At 41.1% G+C, this 14,394-nt stretch overlaps 1 protein-coding gene across 4 annotated transcripts in view; it reads left to right on the top strand.

Moving 5' to 3' along the window:
- The first annotated feature begins 491 nt into the window (after positions 1-491).
- The window catches only part of LOC103129839 (caskin-1-like), a 60,489-nt gene continuing 46,586 nt past the window's right edge, over positions 492-14,394 (top strand). Inside the window, exon 1 of one of the 4 annotated variants that reach the window (XM_016665432.1) lies at positions 492-1,276. In XM_016665432.1, coding sequence (XP_016520918.1) covers positions 1,183-1,276 — 94 coding nt within the window. In that variant the 5' untranslated portion in view covers positions 492-1,182. The remainder of the gene's footprint in view (positions 1,277-14,394) is intronic. The other 3 variants (XM_016665433.1, XM_016665434.1, XM_007541047.2) reach the window with 3 other exon arrangements.

Genomic DNA, 14,394 nt, shown 5'->3' with positions numbered 1-14,394 from the left:
GTGAACCTGAACCAACTTTGATTTTACTACACTTTTTCTTTCTACTAAACTGTCCATTATTTACTTGAATACAGACCAACCTGTTTCATAAATAATGGCCACTCTGTGGCTTAGCATTCTCTGACATGGTGTCAGCAGCTGTCCACAAGACAACTATCAGCTCGGCAGCATACCCCATGATTGTCTGGTCCATAAAATAATGTTTGTTATTTAAAAATATTTGGTTTTTGTTATGTAATATAACAATGTAATAAAGTTTCAGAAAAACTTCTTTTATTCGTTGTAAGCCATAGTATTATCATGAGTCTAATGAATCTGTTTTATACAAGTCTCAGTTTTTTGAATGAATGAATTTAACAAACTATTTGTCGAGAAATGCACTTGTAAAAACAGGTGTATTCATTTCAGTATCTTTTTCTTTTGTTGTGGCACTTTTGGCACTCCGTAAAAACAGTGCCACTGTGCTGCAATAAATCATACAACTTGACCTATTTATTTGGAGAAGGTGACCCACAAACCTTTCCCACATTCTGGCACGCGTTTAGAATGCTCGCGCCTGATCGGGCTGCATCATAACGATTTGTCCCAACAGTGTGCAGCAGCATCACAACTAGACTGACACATTTTAAAGTGCCACTTGCATGGCTTATGTAATAAATATAGCCTAACTGTGGTAGTTTGCTGTGTCAGTGCGCGTGCGTAGTCGTCGCGCGAGCTGGTCTGCCGCGGCGCGGGGACTGAGGCGGCGGCGGTGACACGTCGAACAAAAATCCACGGACTACAAGGCTCGTGAAGGTTCGAGCGGTGCGAGGTGGCGGAGGGCCCCGAAGGTGCACGAGGGCGCTCACGCTCCACCGTTTTTACACACACGGGACGCATCCAGACCTGGTGAAGTCGTCACAGGGGTTAGTCTGTGGAATCTGACGCGACCGTTTGCGGTCTGCGTTGGCCAGTGGAGGCGCGACAGCGATCTGTGCTGGAGGCTGTGGTCGCATCCGGAGCTTCCCTGTCCTGCGCAGCAGCATCCATCCTTCCATCCATCCCAACAACCGCCAGCTCCAGGTCCAACGGGAGGCCGGCGAGCGGCGACAGGATGTAGCGGCGGATTAACAGAGGAGAGAGGGGCGCTCAGAGGAAGAGAGCTGGGCCGAGTGGACCGGACCGGGGTGGCACGGAGGGGACATGGGGAAGGACCAGGAGCTGCTCCAGGCCGTGAAGACCGAAGACCTGCTGACAGCACAGCGCCTTCTACAGAGACCGCGGCCAGGAAAAGCCAGTTAGTATCCATCCATCTCCCATCCTCCGGTCTCTAACACACACACACACACACACACACACACAGGCACAAGCAGCCCCCTCACCCCCCACACACACCAGTCATTTCCAGGTCAGGACAGTACAAGCTCAATCTAATGTAATGTCTTTTAACCTAAATGTTTCACCAGTGCTTGTGTGTGGGTGTGCACACTTCTCTGCACGCATGCATCTGTTTGTGCTTTGACGTTGAGAATGCGATAGTGATGACGTTGACATAAGTGAGGGCAGTCATCATCAGGATGTGATTAGAAATTAGGCAAGCTTGTCTCCCCATCCTCTGCAATTAGGCAGTTTGTGTTGGCATCTGCATGCCGCCACAGAAATATATCTACATAGATGTCCTTCACGTCCACAGTGAGGATGCTGAGCACGTGGAGAGGTAGAAGGTCCTGCACTGCTTGGGACATAGAGGGGATTATTGGTGTGTGAAGACGCCAGATGTTAGCAGGAATAAATGTGATGATTGTAAGAGTACACGTGCAGACATATTCATGGAGCGTGAGCGTTCTCCTCGGATGGATTCAGCTTGAGGTGATAATTACGTTTCAATTACAGCCTTGAAAATGTTCTCTTCTCCCATCTCACAAGAATCTTCCTCCTCCTCCTCTTCTGTCACCTACTATCCTCCCTGCTCTCCCTTCACCTCCTCCTCTTGTGTGTGTGTTTGTCTATGATGAACGTTGGCGGCAGTGACATGGAAAAGAAAAAATGCTTCTCCCTTCAAATGCCAGAACAGATCAGCTTGGAGGGCTCCAGCCACTGCAGAATGACAAAGGGAACGGGGGGCTGAGGGTTGTGGTGGAATGGGGGCTGCAGGACAGAAGGACTCAACCTGTGAGATATGGATGCAGGGAGGCGAGGAGACAGAGTGTGCTGGAGCGTGGTTAAAGTGTGTGTGTGACTGTGTGTGTGTGTGTGTGTGTGTGCTGAGGTTTATGTTTGAATAATTAAACAGTAAGCCAGGTCTCCCTGCTGGAGGATTGTTGCCTCCACAAACACAATCCCAAACACTCTGCACACACAGTCACAGGCAAGCATGATTGGAAACACACTTCACACTTTGGGTGTTAGTCATGTGCTTGACTGTGTTTGTATTATTAATAGAATGCTAATGAAGTTCAGAGCAGCAGTGTGGTAAGTTGTGGTTGGGGGGATCATTTAGATCAGTGCTGTTGAAATGGCACAAATGAATGTTGGGGTTACAGGTGGGAGCAAGGCTGTGTAGCCTTACTGTCCATATTTATACCTTTAGAAATAAAACATTTGCATCCGATCTTTTCTGCTTGATATCTTAGTGTAACAATTTGTAGTACATCCATTTAATGAGACAAATGAGATTTCATAAATAGTGCTAGTTTTCACAAATAATGTTTTTCATTGAATTTGTAATAGTTTAGTCTACGCTTAACAAGTCCATCCTTAACTAATTCTAAGGAGCTTTTACATAGACATGCACTGATCACATTGTGTTTGATGAATAGAATTGATTTATTTATGTGTTTGTCTTTTGTGGGATTTGTTTTTTTATATTATTTAATCGCAAATAAAAGGGAAAAAATTGGTTTTGGGCTTACTTATCTGTCACCAAAAATGCATTAAAGTATTCCCTTTATAAATGTTTTTACAAATATAGAGTAAATGTTTAATAAATCTCAAATTGTGTGTTTAAACAATGTCTCTTTGGTTTGGATTAGGCCGGGGCTGGTTTCCATGCCTTACCAGTAACATTTATTGGTATTTACTGATAAATACCAAAATTTAACAGTACATTTCAGTATTTACCAGAATAAAAAAATACCACAAGTTTTCAAAAGCTATAGTTTTAAAACTGCTGAAATTTCCCATCATACCCTTCCTTTGGGTAAAAGTGGTTTTAATAAGGGCTAACATGACCAGGGTTTTCTCCAACTGGTTGGAGCTTACCCATACAAAACAAAAATATATTGCAGATATGTTGCAGTATATTGGAAAATATCATTCAATACATGAAGCAATATATTCCCATATCTGAAATTTAGTATTTATGTTCCCCTATGTATTCCAATATAAGCAGGTTTCCCCCAGAAAACTTGCTAAGCCCGGCGGTCGGGATGCCGGTGGTCCACCGTGTTTTTGTATTAAAACATTTTACGTTGACAGGAAATGTGAAAACATTACTGGGTAGTATGTTACTGGAAGACACTGTTGACAATGCTTAAAAACAACTATAGTTTTAATATATATTTTTTGCATTTCTGTGAAATCCTAATTAAGTGGTAAAAAATTACCACTCACCCTCCCCAACCTGTTGCTGCTCACTGCTATTCATTTAGCCAAAACCAACAAACTTTGACCAAACATGACATTTTAATTTAATTAAAAACCCAATAAATAGAATTTATGGCGTGAGGTAAAAGTCAGTGTTTAGTTTAGTTTAGTTTATTTCAGACAAACCTTTCACCGACAGTGTAAACAACACAAAGTACATAATATATTTCTTAAAAACACATCACATCTGTGATTATGAGTCTGAAAAGGAGTATGATGAAGTATAACTTATATAATCATACCCCTTTTCCAGCTGTAATTTATCACAGCATTGTCTTAGCATATAAAATAAAGCAAGAATAAAGCAGCCAGTAATACTTTTTTCTGTGTTGTATTAATGCTTATCCGACTGTAGACATTACATCACTCCTTTTTTTTCTTTTTTTTTTACAAACAAATCCTTATTATAAACCAGACTTAGTTATTTTCAAACAAAATAAACTTCACAGTAAATAAAATGTTGTCCGTATTAAATCATAATAAGCACGCTAGAATCGTTTCCGGAACAAATCAGAAATGTCCAAATCAACACATTAATAGGACTGGATAAACAGATGAGAAATAGTAATTCAAGTTCTCTTGTGAACTGGTGTGAACAGCCAAGTGTGAATCAGTCTTTAGTTTGCTTGAAGCCATAAAGGTGTTATGTGTTGGCAGCCCATGTCTGAAAAATGTTCATTTTTGAAGAGAGGTCCATTGTCTGTTTTGGAGCGTCTGAGAATTCTTATTGAAAATATTTTGTCCAGAACAGGAATTACTGTTTTCTGAAATACATCTAACAGCCTCAGCCATTGGGTAACGTGTATATTCGTCCACAGTAACTAGCAGGTCTAATTGGGTTCTTTTCCAGGTAAAATCGGTCAAGAGCCCTCTCTTACTTCAGCTTGCAACAGGTTTAGCAAAATAAAAAACAAAAAAACAAAAACACTGATAAAGACTTTTCCACTCTAGCAAATTTTCTATCATTGCCACATTGTTGTGGTAAGTAATGTTCAATGTTTGTGAATGCTTTTATCAATCATTCCTGATAGACTGGTCTTTGTTCTCCTGAAAACTGCTTTAATGAAAGTAAATGCTGGGTCTGACTGATCACACTATTTTTTGAAAACTTGACAAGAAAAAATATGAAAAAAAAAAAAACTTTTTCAAATTTTGAACTGGAATTTATCGGAAATGGCCTTTTATGTTTACTGAGAAAAAAATATCTCAATAGAAGAAATTTCTCAACTGGTTTCTAAACCTTTAATGTCACATTTTCTATAAAGATTTATTTGAACTTGAAATGTTTTGAAAACAGACCAGACCTATTACTGGATTCTGCTCACAGTTTTCGCCACTGTAAGTCTGGCGGGCTGCCAAACTTTACTTGCGCTCCTTCCAGGCTAAGTTGCTTGTTTATAAAAAGAAATCGATTAAAATATATTTTTTTAATATACCAGTAACCTCAGACTGCATGTGTCTTTGCTGAGCTGAGAATTTCATCACCAGCAGAGCAGAATATTTCCTGAAAGGTTTATAGCTGATGCATGAAACAGGACACAAAGATGGGAGCGCACACCAATCACACCGCAGGCGCCTCTCTACGATCGCCGCGCTGCTGTGGCTGTGTCTCTGAAGTTGACCTTGCTGCGGTTCATGTCCCACCTTTCACTCAAACTGGATAATTTGGAAAGTGTTTGTGTAGAAAAGGTTCACCTGTGTCAGAGTTTATATTAACCACCTGTGAGGAATCGCTATTCTTCTGTGAATACTGCACAAAGGTAGACGTCAAGTTTAAAAGCCACAGCGCTTGCTCTGTTTGCACAAGCTCAAAGCAAAGCAGAAGTATAACCTATAGCACTTTTAGAGGTCCACATTGACTGTGCCATACCAGAAACATAAATCTGCAACAGGCAGAATGTTTTGTTTGGCGTTTGTACGTCCGTTTTTGTGAGGTTTTTTTTTTAGTGTTAATTCCTGATGCACTTGAACGTAATCTTTACTCTGCGCTTGGGGCTGTTGTTTATTGGTTGCTATGGCAACGAGTCTGCGTGTGACGTTAAGCTGACAAACTGAGAAAAAAAATGTAACCACCCGTTTTTCTACATTTTTCCCCTGGACAAATTGCATCATTTGTTCGTAGAACATGGCAATATTTAGAGCAATCATAAAATAGGATGAAATATTTCATAAAGCATATAGGAGCCAAAGTTTGTTAAATTTTAAGTCATGGTTCCTATTAAGTAACAGTTAAAAAAAAAGCGAATGTCTCTTTATAATGGCCCCTTATTTATAAGGGGCCATTATAAAGAGACATTCGCTTTGTTCTCTCTTGCTGCAAGGTTGGAGACCTGGGCCTGGATAATACCCCTGTTAAATGGACGGCGGAGTCCGGCGACGACAGGCGCTTAAATTCCATAACTAAAGTGTGATTGTGAGAGAGATTGGAGGTGTAAATACTTTTAACTGAAGTCCTAAAAGGTGTGCGGGTTTTAATGATTTTATCTTTTCATCTTTTTTTTTTCAAAATCTTTTTCTCTTTCTTACTGTTTATTCAATGTCATATGCCGTTTTTTTTTAATTATGTAAAGCACTTTGAAATGCCTTGCTGCTGAAATGTGCTATACAAATAAAATATGATTGATTAATTGTTTCTAGAACTGACAGAAACCAAACTATAGATTTATTAGCAGAGAGAATATATATTTTACATATCCAGACATCAGCATCTCGGCTTTAAGCTGCATTTTATAGAATCCAGTAATATCGATGGTCACTCTACTCACCAACTGCCCCAACCAGACCCAAAAAAGGTTTTGTATCTTTATTATTTGCTATAATAAAGACACATCATATAATAATTTATTGAATAAGACTGTCTGGCATTCACATGTAAGTTTTGGCTTTAATCTTGGCATTAGAAAAGAAAAGGCCTTCCAGTAACTTATTAGCACCCTAATACTCCCCTCTCCTGCCCCTCTCCCACTCCTCTTTGTCCCCACCAACTTGCAACACAAAGTTACACCCTTGGTCTGTGCTGAAACTTGATGAAGTTTATTTATGTGTTCCTTGGTGGGACGGTGTGTTAGTGGGCCGGTGGTTCAGTTCGGAGAGAAGCTGTCACACTTGCCTCGTAGTCACACAGCATATTGGTTTTCATTATTATTTTTGTGGCACCACAATGCTTCAAACTACACCATATCAAATACCTTCTCTGCTTCAGTCAGGCAGAATTTCTGCGCTTGACTGCACAAAGGTCAGGAAAAACTTGTTCCTTAAACTCAGGAAAACAAAAGAAATATTCTTTGTGACCCTTATTAAAAATTCAACAGTCACAAAATGGAAAAGCTTGGTCTCCACTAGTGCCTCATAAATAAAATCTCCCCATTTGTCCCTCTGTATCTAGCAGAGAGATGCAATGCAGTGGATTTAGCTCATCATGCATGGCCGGTTCAATGCTGTATGAAGACTAAAGCAGAATTTGACTTTGGGGCCATTTTTCTATTAAGAACATCATAGAAATTTATGAGAGGATGAGGTAGTTTATTGGTCAAGCTTAAAAACAATCTGTGATAATTGTAATTTGCGAGATAAAAAATTCACAAACAGAGCTCAAACTCAAAGATTGAATTCATAGCATCAGATTGTAGCTATGGTAACAAAACAATTTAACTATGAAGATTGTTGTTTGCACTTTTACAAAGTAAAATTGCCAGCACCTTAAAATCTTAAATTTAAATGTTAACAAGAAAAGATCTATGCTGAAGCCATCAAATTTAACAGGATTAACATTCTCCATAAACAAATGTTAAAATTCTAGAGCATCCATCCACTTAACCCTTGTGGAGATGCCAGGGCTGCTGGTGCTTATCTTCAGTGGTCAACAGGGGAAAGGTGGGGTCAGCCTGTACAGGTTGCCAGTCCATCGCAGAGCAACATAGACAGGAAGGATAACTAATCATGCACACACACACGCACACACACACACACACACACACGCACACACACATGGATATCTTCGTGGGGACTTTCCATTGACTTCCATTCATTTCTACTGCCTCCCCCACCCTAACCCTTACCTTTACATACCTAACCCTAACCAAAACTCAAATCAAATCTCACCCATCCCAAAAACATCCCCCTCATTGGGACCAGGCTTCGGTTCCCATGAGGAGCAGTGGGTCCCCATAATGTAGTATGTGTCAGGAAAATGGTCCCCACAAGGTATTACAAACAAACACACGCGTGTACACACACACACACACACATGCGCGCGCACACAGGCATATGAGAATAAAATCCCACCAGGACTGAATTTGAATGGGATTTTCTTAAAAAAATAATTTTTTTAAGAAAATGTATTTTTTGGAACCTAATTTCAACCAAAAATCTAAAATGGTAAAAAAAAAAAAAACAACTATATATATATCTCAGTGACATGGATGAGGTGCAAAGCTGGTGAAGCACTGACTTAATCACAATCAGATATACAAATGTAAACCACCTGCATGTTATTGTTTACATAAGGAAATTTCGCACATGCGGACAATGCTGGAGGGCAAAATGACAATTCTTTTACATGTCATCCATAGCCATGTTGTTGTGATAGAATAATTCCGTTAACTCAATGAAACTTGAAAATGTAGGTATTATTAATTTAGTGCTATGCTCCACAGCAAAGGGAAAAATTGTTGAAGTACAACTCCAAACCACGTCTTTCTCGCCCTCTGCATTTGCCAGGCTACACACTCATTGCCACAGAAACTGACAACTAAAAAAAAACACTCAAATATTTCCAACACAAAGAGTTGAACATTCAGTGTGTTGCAGTAGTATGGTTTTAGGCTTAATGTTTATTTTGCAATTACTAATACATGATTGCTGTGGTATGAGGAGAAAACTATAAATATATCGCTGCACTTGACTGTATGGCTAGCTCACTTGTGTCTTACTCTGCAGTTGTGGAGTCACAATATCTGGGATCATGAGCGCCCCCAGTGATGAGGCACGAGAACTGCCTTCCTCACCTCAAATCTGTTCTCTGCCGTTTCTGATCGCTTCTCCGCACACAAAACACGACTTAATCACACAAAACACGATAGACACACAGTTGTTGACAAAAACACAGTACATTATATACATAAGCTAAATTATGGAAAATCAGTTCATACATTAAATGTCTTTAGCCATTTTATTAGCGACGTACAGACAGGAGGAGCATGCTCTCATAGAATTGCAGGCAGTGCAGTTCGCGAGAGGTTGCACAATCGAAGGTGAGGCTAGGGTAACTCAGCGTTATGTTTGACAGGCACTGATGCATCAGCGCATTTAATCAATCATAACTCGCCAAATAGTAAACAGATTTTCAGGCTTTTTTGCTGGAAGCTTTATTCAGGTGACTATCATAGCTACATGTACAAGGACATTTTGTTTTTTTAAGTATTTTTGAATTTGACTGATACATGGCTGAGCACATTTAAAAATTCTTAGTGCAGAAAACAGAATAGAATAGAAATAGAATGTCCTGATTTGGTCTATGAAAAGTATTGTACAAAGCACAGAGCCACTCATAATTTTTTATATTTATTTAGTAATATACATATTCATTGAAATATACAAACAAAATAATACAAATATATTATAGAGAAACAAAGATAATTCAGTAATAATTGATACTGGATTCATTTGTGGGTTAGGGTTCGATTTAATGAGTCGCGGTTTGCGGTTTTTGGGCTTGCAAATAAGCAGACAGAAACCCCAGAATTTGTCTGATTCCAGTTAGTTTTAGTCAGGTTCTCCCTGTCCATCATTTCCCGGATGATCCGTCTGTGTCTTTGTTACTGTTAATATTTTACCTCTAAATGAGGTCGAGCTTCACGTTGCGCTCCAGAAAACTGCAAACATCGAGACTAATATGAACAGCACAATAAACATGAAAACAGCCGTGAATGAACGAGTCCATAAAATTGTGCAACTAAACGCCATTATAATTATTAATATAAAGTGTCACAAATCTGTGTGGCGGCACATCTGAGCTGTGGAGCTGCAGGAGGAGCTCTGTGCGCTGTGTCGTGACATCAAATGCAGGGCCGTAACGCAGAACCTGGAGGCTGGGGCAGGGTGGGCGAAGGGGTTTAAAATCCTATTTTCTATCCTATTTATAGTTTTCCAGACAATACTGGAACACACAAAATTACTAAAGTTTTTTTGTACTGTTGTAACTATTAAACAATCTCCCCTTCTTATAAGTGGAAATTGTTGATGTTACCATTATAAAATAACTTGCAATTAAGTATTAGCAAAGATCAATGTAATTTTCACAGGTGGTGTGTTGTTGTCAGCAGCTGCTAAAAGTAACTAAAAAAGTTACTTTTAAATTTAATTTCCAAATTAAGTAATCAGTAATCTAACTAAGTTACTTTTTCAAGGAGTAATCATGAATCTAATTAAAGTTACTTTTTCAAAGTAACTATGCCATCACTGTTGGGGGAAGATTATCTATGTCAGCATGGGGGCGGAGCCGGCGTCATGTCAATTATTCTGTGAACCTCCTGAAAATAAAATAAACACATACAAGACATTCTTGTACATATAATAATACAAACACATTATTTGTATTTCATTTACTTGTTTTAATCTCTGGGGTTAACCTTTTTTTTCACAGAATACCTTATTTTATTTTGATGTCACATTGTTCCTAGGCCAGACGAGAAACATCGACCCTCCAGTGTGTCCTGGGTCTTCCCCGAGGCCTCCTCCCAGTGCCTGGAACACCTCACCATGTAGCATCCAGGAGGCAAATGCCTTCTCCAAGTCCACAAAATACATGTAGACCTGTTGGGTAAACTTCCACATACCCTCCAGGACCCTGTTGAGGGTGTAGAGCTGGTCCAGTGTTCCAGCGAATATGAGGTTCGACTTCGACAATCTGATGTACCCTCCTCTCCAGGACCCCTGAATAGATGTTGCCTGGGAGGCTTAAGAGTGTGACCCCCCTGTAATTGGAGCACACCCTCTGGTCCCCCCTTTTTGAACAGGGGGACGACCACCACCCTAGTCTGCCAATAAAGGGGGACTTGCCCTGATGTCCATTCAGTATTGCAGAGTCACGTCAACCAACACAACCCTACAACATCCAGAGTTTTAAGGAAACTCTGGGTGAATCTCATTCACCCCGGGGTCCTGCCACCAAGGAGCTCTTTAACCACCTCAGTGGTCTCGTCCCCAGAGATTGGAGAGCCCGACCCACAGTCCCCAAGCTCAGCTTCCTCGATGGAAGGCATGTTGGTGGGATTGAGGAGGTTTTTGAAGTATTCTGGCCAAAGTCCCACAACGTCCTGGGTCGAGGTCAGCAGTACACCATCCCCACTATAAACAGTGTTGGTGCTGCACTGCTTTCCCCTCCTAAGACACCGGATGGTGGACCAAAATCACTTCAGAGCCGTGCGGAAGACTTTCTCCATGTCCTCTCCAAATTCCTTCCATGCCCAAGTTTTTGCCTCAGCAATGACCCAAGCCACATGCCGCTTAGACTGATGGTACCCACCAGCTGCTTCCAGGGTCCCGTAGGCCAAAAAGGCCTGATAGGACTCCTTCAGCCTCATGGCATTCCTCACCGAAGGTATCCACCAACGGGTTTGAGGGTTGATGCTGTGACAGGCACCGACAACCTTGCGGCCACAGCTCCGATAAGTTGTTTCAACAATGGAGGCATGGAACATGGTCCACTCAGACTCAATGTTCCCCACGACCCCCAAGAACGTGTTCAAAGTTCTGCTGGAGATTGGAGTTAAAGCTCCGTCTCACAGGCGTCTTTGCCAGACGTTCCCAGCAGACCCTCATAACATGTTTGGGCCTGCCAGGTCTGACCAGCATCCTCCCAACCAATGGAGCCAACTCACCACCAGGTAGTGATCAGTGGAGAGTTCCACACCCCTTTTCACCCGAGTGTCCAAGACATGTGGCTGCAGATCCTTTGAGAAAACCACGAAGTCAATTATCAAATCAGGGGGGTGTTCCTCCCTACCACCCCCCTCAAGGTCTCACTGTTTTTGCACGTGAGCGTTGAAGAATCACATCGATCATTTCTGGTTGCCTCTTGTTCCTATTGTTTTTAGCGATAGCTGAAAGAGCTGTAAAATGATCAAGACACAAAAGTTAAAATATTTGCGAGTTATTGATACAACTCATTTTTATGTGCCGTTGTATCCAGTGATTAAAAGGTACAATCTAGTGATAAGTTTTTTTTTTTTATTTTGCTGCTAATAAAGGACCGTGGCTATCTGCAGAGAAAACTTAGCCACTAAAGCTAACACACGGATTTGTAGCCACCCAGCATTTCAAAATTAAGGATATCGAAGATTTAATGTACAAAATAGGAAGATGGTGGTTAAAAAAGGGAGCTGTACTTGTTTCATTCATTGGAATAATTTGTTGGAAGAAAATCATGATCTCTGGGAGGAAATCTGCCGCTATAGGAACAGGTTGAGATCAGTGGCAGCAATTTAGCACAAGGTAAGTCAGTGTGTGTGTATGCGTTTGGGTTGGAAGGAGTATGAAATTATTTTAGACAGCTCTTCCATGAGTTTTATCTGAAAACATAATATTGTTATGAATTCATTTACTCATAATCATAGTAATCTTAAAATTTTCCATCATACCCGTCATGATGGTTTATATTTAACCTGCTAACTGAAGCCTGAAGCCTAATTTGTAGATGAGGCATTAAGAGATCGACTGATTTGAGTTTAAATGCAATAATCTTCTTTGATCAAAAGCTGGTGATCATCACACTGCTCTGTTTGCCACAAGATGTCACTTCACACTTTATGGTCCATAGCACTGATTTTCTGTGACTATGGCTGCCACCTTTCAGAAATGAAAATAAGGGACACCCACGATGCCCGCAGAAGTGGTACACTTTATTTCAAGGCTATTTTTTGTAAAAACAAAAAATCAATAGTGCAATTGTTTGTAAACAGAGGTGAGTTAGAATGCTTAGGATTGCAATGTGATCAGTTTGTGAATAAAACTGATTCAAACACATAATAAAAATGCAACACAAATTAATTCTCATTCATTAAACAGGTTTCTGCATTCATCTTAATTTCATATTAAATTGAACCACAAACATCCAACATCTTTTAATCAATCTGATGGGTGCCAGAATTTTTGCCGTCTGAGAGCTTTCATTTCAGTTCAAATTCAAAACACTGTATTGAACCCAAAAGGATATTCAATAACAACATGATACTTTTGGCCCCTGTGGCTTAAGGTAAACTTTGAAGTTCAAAGGAAAAATAACAATTGAAGCAGAAAACAAATGTAACCCAGGTGTAAATTTTAACTTCCATTCCCTCATTCTCCAGTTTTTCCACTCTTTGGCCCCTTCATTTCTCAAATCTCACGATAGTTTTAACATGTCAGCGGTTCTCGACTACCGAACAGCCAATCGCTGTTGAGTATTAGGGTCCCATGTATAGACATAATATAGGATAATGTCTATGGTCCCATGTACCACCACAGCCTATCTGCTAGGTATATTGGCTGGAGCGGGGAAATATGAAAGAATAGGACTCGTTGGGAGGTCAGCTAAGCGTTGTCATGTTTTCTCCTTAATTCTGTATGATGCTCATATAAATGTACTGAACTATAGGAGCCTACTACCATGAGCCAAGTCGAGATGAGGTGACAAAAACCCGTTTGTATGAGATATTAACTGCGGAATTGGTGAGTGTTTCTGTGTGTGACTTAGCGTTAGCTGATGTCACTGTTTGTGTAGCGGCTACTGACTGTGTCAATCCAGACGCACATAGTAACTTTGAGCAAACAATTGGAGAACAATAAGGTGCCTTAAATGTTTATTGAGCACTAGTTTAGATTGTTTATAAATTTCACGTTGACTAATTTATATGGTGCATATCTATTGGATTTTTCATGGATGTAATTTATACTGAACTTTGTATTGAATATGCCTCTCCTTGGGCTGCCACCTTAAGGAATGCATTGCCGGCAGTAAGTTGGGCTCGTTTCCGGTGAGAGTTGGACTCCGCCAAGGCTGCCCTTTGTCACTGATTCTGTTAATTACTTTCATGGACAGAATTTCTAGGCGCAGCCGAGGTGTTGAGGGAATCCGTTTTGGTGGCCTTAGGATCGCATCTCTGATTTTTGTGGATGATGTGGTCCTATTGGTTTCATCAGATCATGATCTGCAGCTCTCACTGTAGCGGTTCGCAGCCGAGTGTGAAGCGGCCGGGATGAGGATCAGTGCCTCCAAATCCGAGGCCATGGTCTTGAGCCGGAAAAGGGCAGAGCGCCTTCTCTGGGTCAGGGGGGTCGTCCTGCCTCAAGTGGAGGAGTTTAAGTATCTGGGGATCTTGTTCACGAATGAGGGAAGAAGGGAGGTGGGAGATCGACAGGCAGATTGGTGCAGCGTCCGCCGTGAAGCGGGTGCTGTACCGGTCCGTCGTGGTGAAGAGCGAGCTGAGTCAAAAAGCAAAGCTCTCGATTTACTGGTCGATCTACGTTCCCATCCTCATCTATGGTCATGAGCTTTGGGTCATGACCGAAAGAACAAGATCATGGATACAAGCGGCCGAAATGGGTTTCCTCCGCAGGGTGGCTGGGCTCTCCCTTAGAGATAGGGTGAGAAGCTCGGTCATCTGGGAAGAACTAAGAGAAGAGCCGCTGCTCCTCCACGTCGAGAGGAGCCAGTTGAGGTGAGAGGCACCTGGTAAGGATGCCTCCTGAACGCCCCCCTGGTGAGGTGTTCAGGGCACGTCCCGCCAGGAG

The sequence above is a fragment of the Poecilia formosa genome, unplaced genomic scaffold, assembly GCF_000485575.1.
Source record: "Poecilia formosa unplaced genomic scaffold, Poecilia_formosa-5.1.2 Scaffold583, whole genome shotgun sequence".
Classification (NCBI taxonomy): Eukaryota; Metazoa; Chordata; class Actinopteri; order Cyprinodontiformes; family Poeciliidae; genus Poecilia; species Poecilia formosa.
Note: the sequence above shows the minus strand (reverse complement) of the source record. Positions and strands in the feature narration are given on the sequence as shown.